At 39.1% G+C, this 19,119-nt stretch overlaps 1 protein-coding gene across 1 annotated transcript in view; it reads left to right on the forward strand.

The window, feature by feature from the left end:
* Nucleotides 1-19,119, forward strand: part of UTRN (utrophin) — a 389,280-nt gene that overhangs the window by 127,607 nt on the left and 242,554 nt on the right. Inside the window, 11 exon segments of the mRNA XM_009895523.1 lie at nucleotides 1-66; nucleotides 544-717; nucleotides 1,383-1,538; nucleotides 3,082-3,252; nucleotides 5,166-5,345; nucleotides 7,914-8,042; nucleotides 8,955-9,125; nucleotides 9,675-9,824; nucleotides 11,088-11,225; nucleotides 12,028-12,178; nucleotides 18,604-18,797. The exon segment at nucleotides 1-66 is cut by the window's left edge and continues 3 nt beyond it. Coding sequence (XP_009893825.1) covers nucleotides 1-66; nucleotides 544-717; nucleotides 1,383-1,538; nucleotides 3,082-3,252; nucleotides 5,166-5,345; nucleotides 7,914-8,042; nucleotides 8,955-9,125; nucleotides 9,675-9,824; nucleotides 11,088-11,225; nucleotides 12,028-12,178; nucleotides 18,604-18,797 — 1,680 coding nt within the window.

A 19,119-nucleotide genomic window follows, 5' to 3' on the forward strand; every position in this document is an offset into this window, starting at 1 on the left:
TCTTTCCCTCCTGCGTCTCCTGAATGCAGGTCTCCCCGTGGTGGAACTCAGCTGGATGCTTTGCAGGTAAACATACGAGGGCCGCGCTAAGAATTTAAATGTGAAGAGCTTCTGGTTTTCAATTACGCACTGCTGTTGTCAGCCTGCAAATTGCTTGGTGCGGTCAACTGAACCTCAGAAGTAAACAGTATATGCTTTTACATGCTTTCATTAGGAAACAAGCAGCATTAGATGAGTTGAATAAGGAAGTCTGCATTTCTTAAGTATCATGGGATAAATGCTGAAAGTCAGAAAGCCCCTGTATTTTAGTAGAATGGATATTTTGAAAGTGTATGATACAGAATTATAGCTCTTGCACCTCAGGTGGTGATTAGGAATAGGTGATGGAATTTGGCTTGGCAAAGAGTGTTGCCGTGTGTACTGAGTCGTGGTGGCATGAGAGGTGAGTTAGAATCTGCAGGAGGGGATGCTTTAAATGTTATTTTTTTTGAAGTACAGATACTAATTTAAAACAATCTTTTAACATAATATTCATTAAAACAGAGAAAACTCCGTGAAGTGTCTACAAAGTATCAGCTTTTCCAGAAACCAGCCAATTTTGAGCAGCGCATGTTGGATTGCAAGCGGGTGTTGGATGGTGTAAAAGCAGAACTTCATGTCTTGGATGTGAAGGATACTGACCCAGATGTAATCCAAGCTCATCTGGACAGGTGCATGGTAAGTATGCAATGTTCTTAACTCATGCTTGGGGGTGTTTTCTTTCTTGTGTGATTTTTTTTTTTTTTTCTTCTTTTCTTCCTTGCCTAATCTCTCTCCTGAGGAAATTTTGCTTAAAGTCCTGGTGGAACTGTTACAACTTTTTGCAAAACGCCAACAGAACAATTGATAACTAAAAGCCTCTAATCCTTCTGGGTGAGAATGTGGACATAAAAGTGAATTGTTGATCACAGGTGTGGTGGAACAGCTGAGTTTTTATAAACTCCTTTCCCTGGCTCATCCTCATGTTAGGGAGTATCATCACTCCAGGGGCAAGTTCACTTGGTTCTTGGTATTTGAACAAAACAAATACTATACATAAGATCACGTACAGATCACAACGTTAGCCTTGCCACATGTAGTGATGCTATGGAGTAATTACTGGGTTAATTCTTTTTTTTGGGTGCAAATGAAAACTAGAATAAAATATGGAGCATCCGGAGTTTAAAATCTTGGCAGACATTGCTCTTAATCCATAGCTCAGAATTTAATTGCTATCTGATGGTGAGGTCCTGCAATTACTGCATTAAAAAAAAAAAAAAAAATTTTTTGCATTACTAAAATCTGAGTACTAATGAAAATCTGCATTACTAATTGATCACCAATATACATATTTGTGTTTTTAGAAACTCTATAAGACCCTCAGTGAGGTGAAATTGGAGGTTGAAACCGTCATCAAGACAGGAAGGCAAATTGTACAGAAACAACAGACAGATAATCCCAAAGGGATGGATGAACAACTGACAGCATTGAAATTTCTTTACAATGACTTGGGGGCACAGGTAAGAAAAAAACCCATACATATGAACATATGCCTGCATATAAATTCCCTTCCTTGTTGTTTTGATGTCAGATGATGTTTTGATTCTGAAGCTGTTACTGTATAGGCTAGTTCCTACATCCAGGAGCAATCAGTTGAAAGACTAGATTACACATAACAATCCTGTAGTTGTGTAAGACCCCTGTGCTCACGGAGTGTTTCTGAAGGGGAGGTAGCCTTGAGAAAGGAAGGTTCACAGAGCTTTCATCATTCTGGCAAAGCTGCCCTGCTATTTGTTAAAGTCGTTGGGCACTGTTGTACATTCTCTTGTCTGTACGCCAGCCTGCAAGACAATTTACTATCAGATTGTTGTATGAAAAGTTGGAGTTGATATCTTTTTTTTTTTTTAAGAGGTGTCATGATGGTTTTTAATGGTAATCCAGCTAAAGGGTTGCTCTCAGTATGAAATAGAAAATGCAGGCAAACCTGTGTTTCCCATGAACTGCATTAAATATTGATTTGAGTAATTTTCTTAGTAATTCACTAGTTATTTGTCTAAGTGAAGTGTTTAAAAACGAATAAGCCCTTAGAGGGCAGGAGAGAAATACGGGCTTCTTTTCTTACCTAAATGAAGACAGAAGTCCAAGCAGACTTATGCCTGTTCTGTGAATGAATATTTGGGTAAGTGGCCAGATTATATGTTTGGAATATCTTGAAATGGGTCTTAGGAAACATTTTATTGTTGTAAAGCGGAGAACATTCACAAAGATGTGGATTCTAGTGGAACCTGTACGTCTATGACTCAGAAAGCATGTGGACAAGAAACAGGGAAAGGATAGAAAGGCAGAGTTATTTGCAGTATAATGTTATGATTTTGTTTGTGTCTGAATTTATTTTTTTAGAGCTTCAAAGAATGCATTATTTTGAATAAATACATGCAAACATTAAGCTGAGACAGAGGGCAATTTTTTGAAATGTCAATTGATTCTGACTGCTAGGGCTGGATTTATTCTCAAGTCTGTGTTAAAGTTTGACCAGACTAATTGTGAAGCCAGTGTGAAATAGAATTGATTATACTGCAGCAAAAATCAAATTTCATATTCACTTTGCTGAGATGTTTTCAAGGGCAGACTAGATTTTCAGCAAAATTTTTCTTGACAGCTAGGAGGTCTATCAAAACACAAAAAGGCACTGAATTTTACCTGTGTGAGTGAGTGACTGGATTCTATATCACCTTGAGTTTCAGTTAAAGGATCATAATAGACAAAGCTTAACCCTCGATTTGGTGATTACTAGCTGTAAAGAAGTTGGTATGCAGACTTCTTTTTCTCCCTTAAGTGCACCTTAATTTAAAAGTATTCTAGTTTTATATATTCTGCTTTGTATAGTAAGATGCAGATGTTTATAAACAACTGTTCTTTTCAGTGTCCTTCTCTAATGCAAGACAGTCTTCATATCCGAGGATTTTATATATTCGGTGGATATTTTGGCTGGCTAGCACTTTCATTTTTGCTATCTTTTAAAATCTAATTTTGTTTTCTTTTTTCCTTTTTATTTTTTTGTAGGTGACAGAAGGAAAGCAAGACCTTGAAAGAGCATCCCAGCTGGCACGTAAAATGAGGAAAGAGGCTACCTCTTTGTCAGAGTGGCTAGCTACCACTGAGGCTGAGCTCGTGCAGAAGTCCACTTCAGAGAGCTTGCTTTCTGATCTGGATTCAGAAATTGCCTGGGCCAAAGTAAGCACGCTCTAAATATCTGTAGAATAAATTTTTAACATTATGGCAATACTGTGTAGAAGTGGCTGTGAATTTAAATCCCTGTAACTTGTTCCTAAATCTCTTACATCATGAAATTTTAGTAGATTCAGTAGATCACATTCAGTACCTCACTGAGTCTTATCTGTTTCATCTCAGGCATCTTACCTCAAACTTAAATGGCCAGTAAATATTAAATATATTCTTACATATTCAGTATTAATAGGTATTTAAGTGACTCACTGTATCTCTAAAACAGTTCGTAAGTATAATATTCTTAATTATCAGCAAATATAATTTTGAGCTTGGTCAAATATTTTGCTAGTAGAGTAAACTGAAAGTTCATTGACTTTTTAATGAAAAAATGAGTTTGGAACTTTTCATTTAAACAGTTTTGTCTTCAAAATTGTGACTTTGCAAAACAAAAAGCTCCTATAATTCCTTATTTTCTTTCATCTATAAATTGGAACTTTTCATGGAAGTGGGCAAATGTGTTCTAATCATTCTGAAGCAAATTATCTATTTTCTCACACTGTAGAAACTGGTCTGTGTAATAGTTGGAGTTAGCAATGAATGTCAGCTGATACACTTCAGCAATACTGGTCTTTCCATTCATTGTTTTATCTTACCTTTTACTTTTGGAATAGGTCTGTGTACAATCTTAAAACTTGAAAACTTACAAAATTATAAAAGCATCTAATGATAACCTGTTCTCACCCATTTCACTCAGGATTAGCAATTATTAGCACTACCCTTCTGCTGTGCCAGTATCCTTAAGATTTCTTTCCAAACTGAAGTATACTTACTACGCATTTGTAAGCAATGCAAATAGTTCCTGAACTCTTATGCTGCACCATCAGGAGGACAAGCCCTTTATGTTGCATGTAAAGTTGTCCTTCCTGTCTTAAGGTTTTCTAGGGGCAATTTTAAAATGTAGTAACTTGAGTATTTGTTTCTGTCTCTAAGATAATAAGTTATGAGTAAACAATAAATTAGTTACTTCACAGGTAATAAGATGTTCAAGGAACTCCAGACACCAGTTGTGATTAACTGCATTCTTCCACGCACTGTACGCTGACATCAAAGAGCTTTCTAAATAGCCAGATGTTATCAATAATAATTGGTGATCTTATGTGGCAAGAGGTGCTATTTTTCACATGGAAACTGTATAGTGATATTCAAAAGACGATGTGTTAGTTAATTTGTATGTCAGTATTTTTTCTTTTGAAGAAGATGGGTTTTTTTTCCAGTTAAAAAAACATCAACTATTTAAAATCAGTGGTGACTTGGAAAAAATATTATAGCTAAAGATACATACATTTACTTATCTATGTATAAGAAATATAACAATAGGGCTTCTTGAATATGTAGCAAGTGAATTGAACACATGCAGTAATGAGTGGTGGTTGTTCTCAAACAAACATTCAGCCTTAGCCTACCACTTTCCTTGTTGTTGCCAACTGCAAGAGTACTTTAATAGAACAAGATACAGAGAAATCCAAAGTGTCTCTTGAAAATTGCGTTCTCTGTGGTGCTTGACAGTGCAGAAAAGAACCTTTTAAAATTGCACCTATAATATGATGTGATACACCTGCTTTACCAACATAATGAAAAGGAACCGTGAAGATGTTATGAAACAACAAACAAAAAGGTCTCAAGCTAAGTTATTCAGGACACTTACATACACTGTGCTCCCGCTTGCTTCTCTCTCTCTCTCTCAAAAAAGAGATCACTATCTACAGAGAGTGACTATAAACAGAAGGTGATTCTAGTTGGTTTGATTTTTTTCTCAAGTGAAGACCAACTATGATACTATTTGTTTCTTGTGGAGGTCAAAACACGGCTCCTTTGCCCTTGGGAGCAGTGTGTAATGTTAATGGCTCCTTTTGTTTCAGAATGTGCTGAGAGAGCTGGAGAGGAGGAAAGCTGATCTGAAGAGCATCACTGAAAGCTGCACTGCGCTCCAGGCTCTGGTGGAAGGGAGTGAGACTTCCCTGGAGGAGAAGCTGTGTGTCCTTAATGCTGGTTGGAGTAGAGTTCGTACCTGGACCGAGGACTGGTGTGACACCTTGTTGGTAAGCTGCATGTGTGACAAATATTCAGGGTAGTTCTCCTTCCACACCCTTGGAGCAGTTGCTGTTGATGGGAAGCTTCCATGGTGCCTTATGGACTTAGAGAAACACAGAATGGATAGCTGGTTACTCTGTAGATGGAGAGGTGAGTCATGAGGTTATATACGGTGAGGAAGGCGGGAAACCGTTTTGCGAGTGTTTTAGATGTGCTGATAGGCACTGGTACCATGTAGTTGGTAGTAGTGGCTATTGCTCAGTGGGTAGGAGATGAAAATGCAGAATCTGGATGTGAGAGTGATGAAACTATGTAAATATCCCAAATAGGCAGTTAACTTGACTGAGTGGAAATAACCTGCTTAGTTCTAGAGAGTAAAACTGTAGGTTTAACTTGTTTTTTTTTTTCTTTTGCCTTTCTCTTTCTTCTGGCTTCAGTGCTAGACTTTTCTGGGTTCTTGGTCTCCCTAGACTTTGGGGTGTAATTCATCTTTTTTGTAGAAAATCCAGCATATGCTTAGTGAACACCTTTCACATATCTGTTGCCTTAATCTCTTTATCATTCCTCTTCACCCCCCTTTTATGTGCCATCACATTACATTTTTAATCTGTTGTCTTTATTTACAAATTTATCTCCTTGTACCTCTTCCCTGTTAACGTCGTATCGCTTTCTGTCTTGCTACACCAATAGCGCTAGCCTTTTCTGTCCACTTGTTATTTAACTCTTAATACAATTCTTGCTACCCTAGTGCGTAGAAGTAACTTTCTAAACAATCCTGAAAGGTGGCGTCTACCACTGCACATAAACTGAGTGGGTTATGGGGCATATAAGCATTCATAAACCTGCTAGTGGGTTTACTCATTAACTAGTAGTAGCTGATTCTGCCAGATTAAAATGAAGGGAAAGAAATCACCAGGTTATGGAAGCGTTGTTTGTTTTATAACAGATTAGAGCTCAGAAGTTGGATCTTGTGTTTTCTATGTAACTTTCTTATAAGACCAAGAATTTATTAATGTAAGTAAAACCCAAAAGGAACTATCCCAAAAGGATTGGTTTCGATGAGGCTGCTGTGTGTGCTGCTCTTCATTCAGCCGGAAAGAAATCTCTGTGCCAGCTCCAGCATAAGCAGAGTGTTTTCGTGTCGATAGATTTTTCTCGAGACCCGGATGATGGCTGTTTGATGGACAACTGATAACTTCCTAGTGGTATTCAACAAAGCGCTCTGTCAGCCTATTGCTCTTTTGGACAGCCCATAACTGCAAGTGTTTAAGAATATGCCGACTCTGAGTTGAGGCCAGGAGTGTCTGTCTGTCTGAGTAAATGGAAGACTAAGCGTACTATACAGCCAAATGCTGCAAGTTTTGCTAAATGGACGTGAAACAGTCTACAATTGATGCTAGCATCAGCTTGATAGATAAGGTATTTCTCTGTTGTTCAGCTAGTTACGACAATCCACCTTCAGAAGCTCCTGGTATGGGCTGAAATTGTGGAGACTTTGGTGAATACCTAGATGGTGAGCCCTGTACATCCTGTCCAGTGTCTGTGGCAGGTTGTACTGTTCATTTCATAATCCAATGACGTCCATGATAGGAGTAGTCATGTAGTTTACCCTCATTTGTGAATGCTGTGAGGATGATCTACAACTAAAAAGCTTCTAAATTATGTTCAAGTCTCGTGATGAATATTGTCCTTGTGCCAACTTTGTTAGGTTAAATTGTTCACTAGGTGAAGACATAAGTTTCTTGATGTTGACAGAGAGCGATCATAGGCCTTCTGTCTCTTGCCTCCTCTCCCTTTGTTTTTTTAGTCTAAAAGATCAAAGCTTAGCTAACCCATTTTTGGGTAAGAAGTTCTGTGCTTAAGCAGGATGGTACTTCTCTGCATCTGAATAGCTTTGCTTTGTCACACAGAATAATGTGTTGTTTCTGTCTGCAGCCCTTAACGTTACAATTTCTGAATGCATACAAAAGCAGACGTAATTAACATGCCTTCGATGTGGTGACTTTTCTTAAGAGGAAGAAATAGATTAATGTAATCACTAAAATAGCAAAACGTTACTATTGCAATGTGTAGGTTTTGGTGTAATCCACTTTCAATTACAAAACACCAACACCCAACAACAACCACACACAATGTATATTGTTGTATCTGCTAGTAATAATGGAAAGAAATCGTGTGTTTTTTGGTTGACTGTTGAGATGTTGTGGTCTGGCTGTAATGTTGTAATACACTTTGTCTTTATTTAGATGGAAAAAACAAGTCAGCTGTCTCTGTTTCCCTTTCTATGAATTAGGAGCAATAATATCAAAGGGTATAGAATGAAAATTGAGTTCCTATAAATACTTATTGAAGGTGAAAGGTACAATCTAATTTTCAGTGTTCCTTTCCAAGGTGTATCCGTAACGCTTTATGACATTGATCACCTTTTTACTCATAATGGTTGTTTTGGCAGAGGTTTCTTTTGGTGTGTGATTTTTTTGTGTGGGTGTTTTTGGGTTTTGTGTTGGAGTGTTTTTTGTGGATTTTTTTAAAGTTTCTCACATTGATACTTTTTTTTTTTTTCCATCTTTTTCCAGAGTCATCAGAGCCAGCTGGAAATTTTTGATGAAAATGTTGCCCACATAAGTACTTGGTTGTATCAGGCTGAAGCATTGCTGGATGAGATTGAAAAAAAGTCAGCAAGCAAAAAGGAGGAAACTGTGAAGGTAGGAAATGTCGCTGTCATAGAATCATAGAATCGTCTAGGTTGGAAGGGACCTTGAATATAATTGAGTCCAACCATCAATCTAACACTACCAGAACCACCACTAAACCATGTCCCTAAGCACCACATCTACCCGTCTTTTAAATACCTCCAGGGATGGTGACTCCACCACTTCCCTGGGCAGCCTGTTCCAGTGCTTGATAACCCTTTCTGTGAAGACGTGTTTCCTAATATCCAATCTAAACCTCCCCTGCTGTAACTTGAGGCCATTTCCTCTTGTCCTATCTCTTGTTACCTGGGAGAAGAGACTGACCCCCACCTCACTACAACCTCCTTTCAGGTAGTTGTAGTGAGCGGCAATGTCTTCCCTCAGCCTCCTCTTCTCCAGGCAAAACAAAACCAGTTCCCTCAGTCGCTTCTTATAAAACTTGTTCACCAGACCCCTCACCAGCTTTGTTGCCCTTCTCTGGACATGCTCCAGCGCCTCAATGTCTTTCTTGTGGTGGGGGACCCAAAACTGAACACAGTACTTGAGGTGGGGCCTCACCAGTGCCGAGTACAGGGGGACGATCACTTCCCTAGTCCTGCTCACCACACTATTGCTGATATAGGCTAGGATCCTGTTGGCCTTCTTGGCTACCTGGGCACATTGCTGGTTCATATTCAGTCGGCTGTCAACCAACACCCCCAGGTCCTTTTCTGCCAGGCAGCTTTCCAGCCACTCTGCCCCAAGCCTGTAGCGCTGCTTGGGGTTGCTGTGAGCCATGTGCAGGACCTGGCACTTGGCCTTGTTACTTGTCAAGTAACCACTTCTGGATTCTAAATGAAATGAAATCAGGTTTGCTGCTTGGATTTTTTTTAAATATTTTTTCATTTCCTAGGGTAACCTCTTGCATTTTTTTTCACTTCTTAGCGCTTAACATCTGAATTAGATGATGTTAGTCTGCGAGTGGATAATGTGCGTGATCAGGCTATCATCCTAATGAATGGTCGGGGTGTGTCATGCCGTGAACTTGTTGAACCCAAACTGGCTGAACTGAACCGTAACTTTGAGAAGGTCTCTCAGCACATCAAGAGTGCCAAGGTGAGGATGAGTCAGCCCCAACACATGTTTGGGGGCTCTATGCCAAAATGATGTAAAATAACTTTAGTGTTAGAACAGCACTTCTCTGTTTTTGATTCTCTTTTCAGTTTAGATATTTATATGTGAAAAATGAATAGACTGATTTTTAGACCAACCGCTTTTTTTTTTTTACCAGAGTAGCAGGTGATAATTTGAGTTGCAAGGGAAAATTTACAAATAACTGTGTGTTATAAAAGATCACAAAAATGTATATATTGCAGTACATCTTTATATGAAGTACAGAACAACACCGTAAGATGTGACTGGAGGGTTTTTTGTTTGTTTTGAGACCCAAATGCTCTGATTGAAGCTAGAAGCTTGGTAATACCTATCAACACTGTGTCAAAGCTAACTCTCAGTGTTAGATCAAGCAGCTCTTTTAAATGCTGATATCTGATGGTCCTACAAAGCAGTGTGCCTGTTCATGGAGAACTGGTTTAAATCATTAAACTGTGTGTGACAGCTCAGACTAAATTTTCAGCTTGAACAAAGTTTTATTTTGCTTTGCAGATGCTTGTTGGACAGGAACGACTTCCTGTCATGTCAGAGCCCCGTGAAGTCAGAGTAGCTTTTCCAGACCTGGAAAAATTTGAGAGTGACATACAGAATATGTTAAGAGTTGTGGAAAAGCATCTGGAGTTGAGTGGGGAAGATGAAAAGGTTTGTGAGCAATGGAAGAATTAAATAACTGACTAACTCCCTTTCTATTTTGTCCACATGTTACATTCCTCCTGACTTCGAGGGGGAATTCTTCTGAGAAAATCTTTTTAAGACAGGAGTAGAAAATGAAGGGAATTACTAGGTTGTTGGAAACACTGCACAATTTTCCCGTAGCTGCTGCCTCTTGGCTAGTGTGTTGAGAGTAACTAGTCATATATCTGTCCGTGTTTTCATCATGGTTTTATATAATTCAGGTAGTGAACCTTGATTTCCATTTATCTCCTCTCTTATACTCAAAGTAGCTGTTTATAAGGAATCCTTCCTGTAAACGTAACAGGGTGCAAAACTTTCTTTTTTCTTTCTTCATGTCTAACTGTTTGAACTTATGTTGAAATGATTACTTAGTGCAGCTGAGACTCTTACTATGTATTTAGCCATTTTGGGCCTCTAATCTATTGCATTGGGTAGATTTTTTTTTCACTTTAAATTTAAACTGGTATGATATATTGGATCACAGTGCATAGGGCAGGTCAGTGGATATTTTTGAGATGAGGTGCAAATAAGGGTGTTGTAATGCGGCCCATAGCATGTCCAAATAAGAACTCAGAACAAAATTTGTCTTTTTCTAGATTCTTATCTAGGCTCTGCTATTCTCCTGTGTAAAACGGTCATACTTTTGTTTGCATCTTGTCCACACTAGCCTTGTTGGCTACAAAATTGGGTAAAGTCCTATCAGGCCACCCTATCGAACTTCCTTTTAAGCACATGACATATTCAGCTTTCCAGCTCAGTTTATAATATGTCTATGGCAAATGGCATGTATACGACAGAAAACAATTTTTACAAGGCTCCTGTGGAAGTACCCATTTTTATGGAGCATTTGCTTTCCTTTGTGCTGTTTTTAAATATACTATGTTTTCTTTTTCTTGCTATTCTGCTCTGAACTTGCTTATTATTATCAAGGAACATTTAGAGTAAAAATGGAGCTGAAGTCTTAACACCCTCTTGCTGTGGCTGCCTACTGCTGGCTCATCGAGTGAGCTTCCTGCAGGGCATCTCTTCATGAAGTTTATGGAATGACCAAGTTGGATTTTAGAATTTGGTAGTTGTGGAGGAGAATCTCTGCTTGAGTTTTTTGGCTCACGTTTGAATAATAAAACAACAGCTTGGTACCATTACTGTTAATATCTGAGCAGGTAATAAATTCATTTTGGAAACTATAGCTGAACTTTCTGTAGATAATATAGTCTTGTGTAATTTTAGCTGGATCAAGAAAGAGCTCAGATTGAAGAAGTTTTACAGAGAGGAGGGCAGTTGTTACAGCAGCCTATGGAGGACCATAAGAGAGAGAAGATCCGCATACAGCTGTTACTTTTGCAGAAAAAGTACAACAGTGTGCAGGTATGATTATGATAGTTACTGTAGTTAAAGCTGATTTATGAACGTATCCCACTTACAACCTGGTTATGACTTTTTTCTGTGGGGAAGAGTTAAATGTGCGTACACATACTCTGACTCTGACTCTTTGCAATTCCCAAATATGAATTTTGTCATTGCAAAGTTTTGGGGGAGTAGTTTTGATTTTTAAAGTCCTTTTCACAGCTTCACAAAGGGCCACCCTATCTGTATTTACACAGATGGGTGCAGACAGTTGGGCATTTTCTTCACTTGTCTCTACTGGTCCTCCAGTGGAGGTTTGTCTCCACCAGGCTGTGTGAAGAATGACTACACAGACACATGTATACAAACATATTCATTGAGCTCTCAACTGCAGAGGTTTATGTGAATATGAGTCTGCTCCTGAATTCCTCTTGCTTCCTGTAAGAGGCTATTATCAGCAGTTGCGGACTCTAGCATGTTGTGGTGCTTTCATACATATGCCATATTAAAAATGCTTTTGTGTAGAACAAAGGGGATCTGTATTCTTATACTCCTTTTAGCTCGCCTGTTTGAATCGTATTAGAGTTGGTAAGGTGAGATGTAGCTCAAAGGCAGGGTAAGACCCTCAGGCCGGCTTTGATTACATGTCTGTGCAGATAAATAGAATATAGCTATTTTAAAAAATAAATGGCTGCTATTGCATATTTTGGAATATGCTTCTTCAAATGAATCACTCAAGTATTTTTGTTTTTCAAATAAATAACACTTATCCTGTTCATCACTTCCCTCTTATATCATGTTTTCCTAATACACTGGATTGTAGGAGTGCAGGTCATTTCAAAGGAGGCAGGTGGTGGAACTCTCCCCAGTGTTTTCCCAGTATAAGAAGGAACATGACAGCCTAATGAAGTGGCTGGATGAGGCTGAGCACCGTCTGACAGGGCTGCAAGGTGTGGAAGGTGAACAAAAACTACAGAAAAATGAGACCTTTTTTTTTTTTTTTTTTTTTTCCCTTAGAGGAAATGGAGTGAAGACCATGTATGAACTTTAGAGATTCATACATTAGGGTTTTATGGCTGTTCCTTTTGGCACCTTCTTGGAAAGAAGTGTTTTCAAAAAGACAGTGTTCATTTTTCACTAGGAAACACTAGTTTGGGATTTCTACATAGTGATCATAGGTCCAAAATATCCCAGCCGTCAAGCCCAAGTCTTAGAGCGTGATCTGGGTGGTATGGTTGAATCAGGCCAGTTTCTTTTGCCAGTCTTTCTCATGGGGATTAGGCTTAGCTCTTTTTGATACCCTGGCTCAAACAGCCTGATTCAGTGTCTGGTTGGTGCAGGTATGATAAAAGCCTTGTTTGAGGCTTAAACTCAGTGCCTCTGCATCCTGTGGTTGGGATATTGTAACTACTGTGACGCTGCCTTTCGCTGCCTCAAGTGCTTAGGGAGTGATAACTACCCTTGTGAGATTGATATTACTTTACACAATGAAGATTAATAAAAATGACAAAGGTTGAAGTATTTCTGATGAGAAGAGTTATGTGTGATAAAGTGTGTGTGCAGGTCTTGACAAACAATTTCATAACTGATTTAATAGGATGTCAGGGTCTGAAAAAATTTACTGCCCAGAAAGCTGTATGTCTTAATTGTTGAGGGTACATATACTTTCAGTGGCTTTTTGTTTTGGTGTTGTTTGGTGGTGGTTGTTTTTTGTTGTTTTTTTTTTTTTTTAAATTTAATTTCTCCTTTTCATCCTTCAAAACACTTTGGTTGCATGGTAATTACATTAATATTTTAGGCAATAACAGTGAGGAACCTTGTGAAGCAGTAAGTAATTTCTTGGACAAGCTTGGGGGCTAAGCAATCTGTCAAGTACTTCTCAGTTTCTGCATATGAAGCTTCATAATTAAAACCAATCAATCTCTTTTTGACTGCTCTGTAACTTTATAACCCAGCACCAATTAACTTGGAGGCAGGGGTAAAATGCTCTGGTTCCCTGCGAGACTCACCACAAAATCGTGATGTGGTGCTCTTCATTCTCAGCTGTAGTGCTGTGTGGCTTCAAGCTGCCTATGACAGCTGTAGACCTATGGCAGCCGGTCTGCTCTCCTTGGTCACGCTGGTTATTCAGTACCAGCTATGAAAGTAAACCTTCTAAATCTGCTTGTTTTTAGAGAAACTTTTTCAAGATGGCAGCGAAGATGGCCCCAAAGTCTGTTTAGCTCTCTGACATCTGACTGCTCTGTTGGGTCCCCAGCGGTCACTCCTGGTGTACTGTGGTACTTGCACGTGAGACCTTGGGACTTGACTGATGCCAGGGAATTTGAAGGAAATGGGGATCCATGTGCATTTAAAGTAAAACAGCATGATTCAGTTGTTCTATTTCACTGTCAGTTGCTTTAAATGAATCAATTACTGGATTGAAAAGGGGAAAAAGGTGCACCTGGATGGTTCTTTCTAATGGCAGCAGTCCAGTTGTGCCACAGACTGGTCTTTCTTGTCACTGTTGGTCATGCTTCAGGTTGACTAATTTTCTCCAAGGAAAATTCTTTGTCTCCTATAAAGCCTTTTTCTTTAGGAATACACTGCAGCTAATCCCTAGTACTACTGGATCCATTCCTGTATTACTGCATTTTGGTATCTGGGGGCTGAATGCAGAATATCGTGTAAATATGGATTGCCATAGCAATTACAGTAGACTATCGATGGGCAAACGTTATCTTTGCTCAGAGTTAGTTATATTGTGTAAAAATATCCTTATACTCCCAGATGTAGTTTCTAGTCTGGCTGAGTCAGCTAGACTTTTGGAAAGGGACCACAGCAGTTTTTATTACTGCTGGGAAACTCGGGAACTGCTGCTTTTGCTGCCTGTGCCTGTGCCTCTAGCTCTCCGATACTTGAGTGATGAGCCAGCCTGTCTCAGGTGACCTTATTTTACCTTTATGGCTTGTTCTTTCACCTGCTTTACTAATTGATCTTCAACACCAAAAATGGTATGAGACCATACCATTTCTGAAGGGAGAAATAGAATTCACAAATAGTGTTCCCAAGTATCATCATCATTTTAATTTAACACAGTTTTTCCAGAGTTTTCTTCAAGCCACCAGACTTGACTTACCCTCAGCACCAGGTGGAACCCTAATGGTGAAGTTCTGCAGTAGAAACTGCCCCTCCCCAGTTGTTACCATCTATTCTGTGGTTGAACACCTTCCCTCCCGGTTCTTTAGTCAGTGGGGATGTCTGATGAAGGCAGGGAAAGGAAAACCCTGGATACATCCATAGGGCCCCCAAATAGCAAATTGCAGTGCTTTTTGCTCAGCTCAGCTCAGGACTGAGAAGCACTAGATGAATTCTTAACCCACTGGTGCGCAGCTGGCTCAGATGCTCTCCTTGATGTAAGGAAGGTGCAGTGAGCAGAGGAAGAGAAACTAGTGTTTGACATCAGCAAACAGGAAGGGAAAGAAAAATTTGAGCTGCCAAGCTGGGGAGGGGACTCCAATTAAGGGTTTATGTAATACATTATTTACGTTTTTGTAAATGAGTGTGGAGGAGAGGACTTATTTATGGTGCTTGAAGGTCATATATATCTATATATTGATTTGCTGGAAGCAGCTGGACCATAAATATTCCTCATCGTGTATGCTTCTAGGGATTTTGGAGCTAATTGTCTCTGAAATATTGGTAACCCTTCTGCATAGCAGGTACTCCTGAATAACTCTTGTTTTACCGCAAATCTGTTAGCTAGAAAAGCATGCACTGGAAATTTGTATCTCCTTGAGTTCCTCCTTTTCTAAACTTGCTTTAGTATTTATTTAAATTGCTCTGTTCTGACTTGGTTTGGAATGAGGGAAAGGGAAAAATGAAACCTTAAATTGCAGAGGTAATTAGTTGACTGAAGTTCCTGCGAGATTTTTCCAGGTTTTGGAAAACTGTTCTGAAGTGAAAATGATAGTTTTGCAGATGGTAAGTGAATTTGCTGTTGCAGGCACAGTGTACTTTTTCCTATAAATGGAAACACAAACACCATCTTGAAGACTCTTGAAGTATTACTCCTGTAATAAAGAAAATGTGTTTGTTTGCCTGTTGTGCTTTTTATAGGGAAGGTTCTGGGCTACTTAAATATGAACCATTAGCTACATGGCCCACAAATATGTTGCTTACTGACTGCATTAATTAACCCAGAAGAACAAATAAAATGGACATAAGACTTTAGCTTTTCCTAGAAAACTGGCTATGAACTATTTTGAGTATTAGAGAGAAAGGAGCAAGGAATGATTAAAAAGTGAGTGTTTCTAATAAAAAGATATTTCTTTACAAGGATGACAAGTATTGTGTGGTGATCCAAGATTGCGTGAACACTTTTGGTTAAAATGTTTGTGTAGTTAAACACGCAAGGTAAATTATTTCATTTTATGTTAATTTCTGTGGGCAGTGTTTTTCAAAATCCACTTGGAAGCAAGTCAGAGTATCTCCTTGAGATGAATTTTTGTAGATTTTGCTTCAAAGTACATATAAGTGTAAAAGTGGAAGAAAATCTGAAACCAAATTCTGAATTACAGGTCAAAGTAGATGCTAAGTATAGGAAAAAACAAATTTTTATTTAATTACTGAATTAAAATTATTTTTAGCAGCTCTCATTGAGGGGCCTTTTTTATAGAACATACGCTAGTAACTAAGTAACTAGTTATTAAGTATTACCCTTTTCCCCCCAGTCTACATTCTTCCTAGTATTTAAAGAGAGACCAAATTTAATAAACATGCTCTGCCACCATTGGAATTAAAGTAGAAAAGGGCTATTAAGTCATCCAGTCAGACCTCCTCCCAATAACCTTTGATTCACTTTTTATTTGTGGGTGCTTAAGAGTTTCTTTGTCTGCTTTTCTTTTACTTAAATTTAAAAGAAAAAACAAGAAAACCCTAAAACCCAGCTTCTGTGACATTCAGGTGCTTGACTTGCATGAAGTAGTTATGTCAAACTTCTGCCTTTCTACTTTTTAGTACTTTATGCTGCATTTTAGAAGCTGCCAGTCTGCAATGCAAGGTAGAGAACAGCTGAACAATTAAAACTCAGCTATAGTAAAGCACTAATGTGCTCATAACACTTACATATGTTCACCTGTAAGAAGGAGGGTTGTGAAGGGAGGAAACATCATCTCAGTGATGGGAGGCAGCTGAAGGAGATTAGTGATGGGGTTTGCTGTGCAGGAACAGCACCAGGAGGAATTCACTGCTTTGCAGAAGAGCAGCAAACCGCTACTGGGGAAGCAGAAAGTTTTGATATATGTCAGTGTTGGCAACAAGAGGAAAACAAGTTTGTTGCGTGCCCACAGATGCTATTTAAAATCTTGCCCAAGTGTTTTTCTAATGGGAAAAGATGAAGCAATGTGTATGAAGTAGAAAGATAATAAAGTCCAGTGACCTATTCATTTGGGTGAAGTCTGGATTCTGGACTGTTGCCTGTGTGAGAATGGGACCTGTGGGATGATGGAGAGTTAGAGAAAATACCTTGTGAAGATGTTGCAGGCGACTGTGCTGCAGCAGGTATCCTGGTGTTTTTTCAAACCCAGGCTTATTCCATGTTTTGGGGGGAAAACCACTTTGAATTGCACAGGCTTTGTCTGATCTCTTTGGAGCTGGGGCCTCTCCTTCCACAGGAAATCATATCACCGTCTAAGCCTTGGGCTTTTGCTCCAAATTTCAGTGAGGGAAGCTGACAAAATATGTACAGCACCTCAAGAAAATGTGTTTGGAGAGCATCAGGGACCAAGATGCTGCATTTGTAACTACAGCATATGGAGTAGTTTATGGTTTTTACTGCAGTGCTTGCTTGCTGTACTGTTACTGAATCAAAAGCAATGCTGAGTATTTTATGATGCTTGTCTCTTAATACTTGTTTTCAGGAGACTCAGTTTATGCTTATGTGCCTGTACATCCTACTACTTTGGTGTTTAATGAATGACTGAAAGCATACCATGTTTGGGGTGAAGGTCTTGTGGAAGTACAGCTGTGTTCCCAGTTTCAATACAGGGACGACTGTATACTTAATAAAACAAAACAAAAACCCACAAACCAACACAAAACAAAATCCTTAGGACCATTCAGTGCTTGAGAAGAAATCCTGAATGGTTAATATATGAACATACCTCTTCTGCTGCAGTCCTTTTATCTTTTGAACTACACATGCTGCATATGCTAGATTCCAGATAATTTGAGTGACATATTTGAAATGCTCAGAAACATGTGGAGGAGGGAGATACACAGGTGTTTGCAAACAACTTTGTTAGTGGGGATTAATATTTTACAGGTTGTCAGCTGTGCTGGCGATTTGCATGTGTGCATGCAGCCCAGACTAATTGCAAAGTAAAATTTGCTGGCTGAAATTGCTGTGAACATACATTTATTCTTCACACTCTTAAATGTATTCTCAGCTGTTAAAATCATGCAGTCAAGTGCCTCTGTGTCTTCCTTGGCTCAGATTCACTAAGTACAGGATGGTGGCTTAGGAGTTGCTTAAATTCTTCAGTATTTGGAGGTGGGTTTACTTTTTCAGTGCTGGTTTTTAAAGAACCTGTCTGTTTTCAGAGATGGTAACAAAACCCTTTTGGACAAGAAACCTTTTCAGCAAAAAACTGCTTTCAGCCTTCAGAGTATCTGCTCCACCTGCCTCTGCTACCTTTGCCAGCCATGGCAGAGTACAGCTTCTTGCAGCTGGCTTCCTAATGCTTCTGATCCAGGCCATCATTTATGACCCAAGAAAAAGCTGCATTAAATTACTGTTCTTGCTTTCTTATCTGCTAACACGGGACTTGGCTAGATAGCCTGGTCTTACAGCCAGAGCAGATAACAATTGCCAAGCTCTTGAGGAGTTAGTGTCCTGTTGCTGCAAAAAGCATGTTGTGGTACTGGTGGAGCACTAATTTATTTTAAAAACATGTTTGTGAAATGTGAGTGGGGATGCTTATTGAAAAGACTGTGGAGAGAAGATAAAGTCTGCTTCAGGAAATTGGTAACTTTTGGGAGTCCTGGATGATGAAGAAAGCAGACACTGGATTGTAGTCACAAGTAGATACAGGCTTGATCGAAAAGTGCAGTTTCTACAAGTGGGTAGGGATCAGGTGAGACAAACAGCAGTGCCCTTTCCACTCCCTAGGGTTTTAATAAAGAATAATACAGCGTCATTCTGAAGCATGATATCTACTGTTTTCTAACTTTTTTTATAAATATAGAAACAGTTCCCTACAGGACTTGCAGCTTTCTGAATTTATGTAACTTTGCTAGGAAGGCCTATGTTTTGACTTTTAATGTAGAAAAGTACTTATTCTGAATATAGTCTACTGGTTTAGGATTTTTTCATAAAATTGTTTGTTCTTTGAAATATAAAATGAGCTTTCATGTTTTTAGGCAATCCCTGTCCAGCAGAGGTTAAAAGGTCACTTTGCCACAGGGGTTAGGACCTTGCCTTTCTCAGCTGAATACTTGGTTGAAATCAACAAAGTCCTGCTGGCCATGGCTGATGTTGAACTGCTGCTGAATGCCCCAGAGCTAAATACTGGCATCTATGAGGATTTTTCAACTCAGGAGGATGCACTGAAGGTACTGCATGTCTAAGCATTATATTCAGAGGGAAGAAGAGGAGAAGGGAATAACAGCAGAAGAAAAAAGACTGCCTTAGCAACTGTATAGCTGTATTGTATTTTTGCTCAGTATGTACTGGATCAATAGGCACTGAAAATTAAATAATGAGGCAGTTTTGTGGCTAGCTTTTCTTTCCATGCAGAATCTGGATACAAGGTGGAGCAGCGTGGAAGTTGAGCGGGAGGGTGAGGGAGAACAGTTTAACTTCTTTTGTTGGAGAAACAGTTGTGTTTTTCATCTCATACATAATATGTAGAGAAATGCGAAAGCTAATCTCCTT

The sequence above is a fragment of the Charadrius vociferus genome, unplaced genomic scaffold, assembly GCF_000708025.1.
Source record: "Charadrius vociferus isolate BGI_N301 unplaced genomic scaffold, ASM70802v2 scaffold142, whole genome shotgun sequence".
In the NCBI taxonomy this organism is placed as follows: Eukaryota; Metazoa; Chordata; class Aves; order Charadriiformes; family Charadriidae; genus Charadrius; species Charadrius vociferus.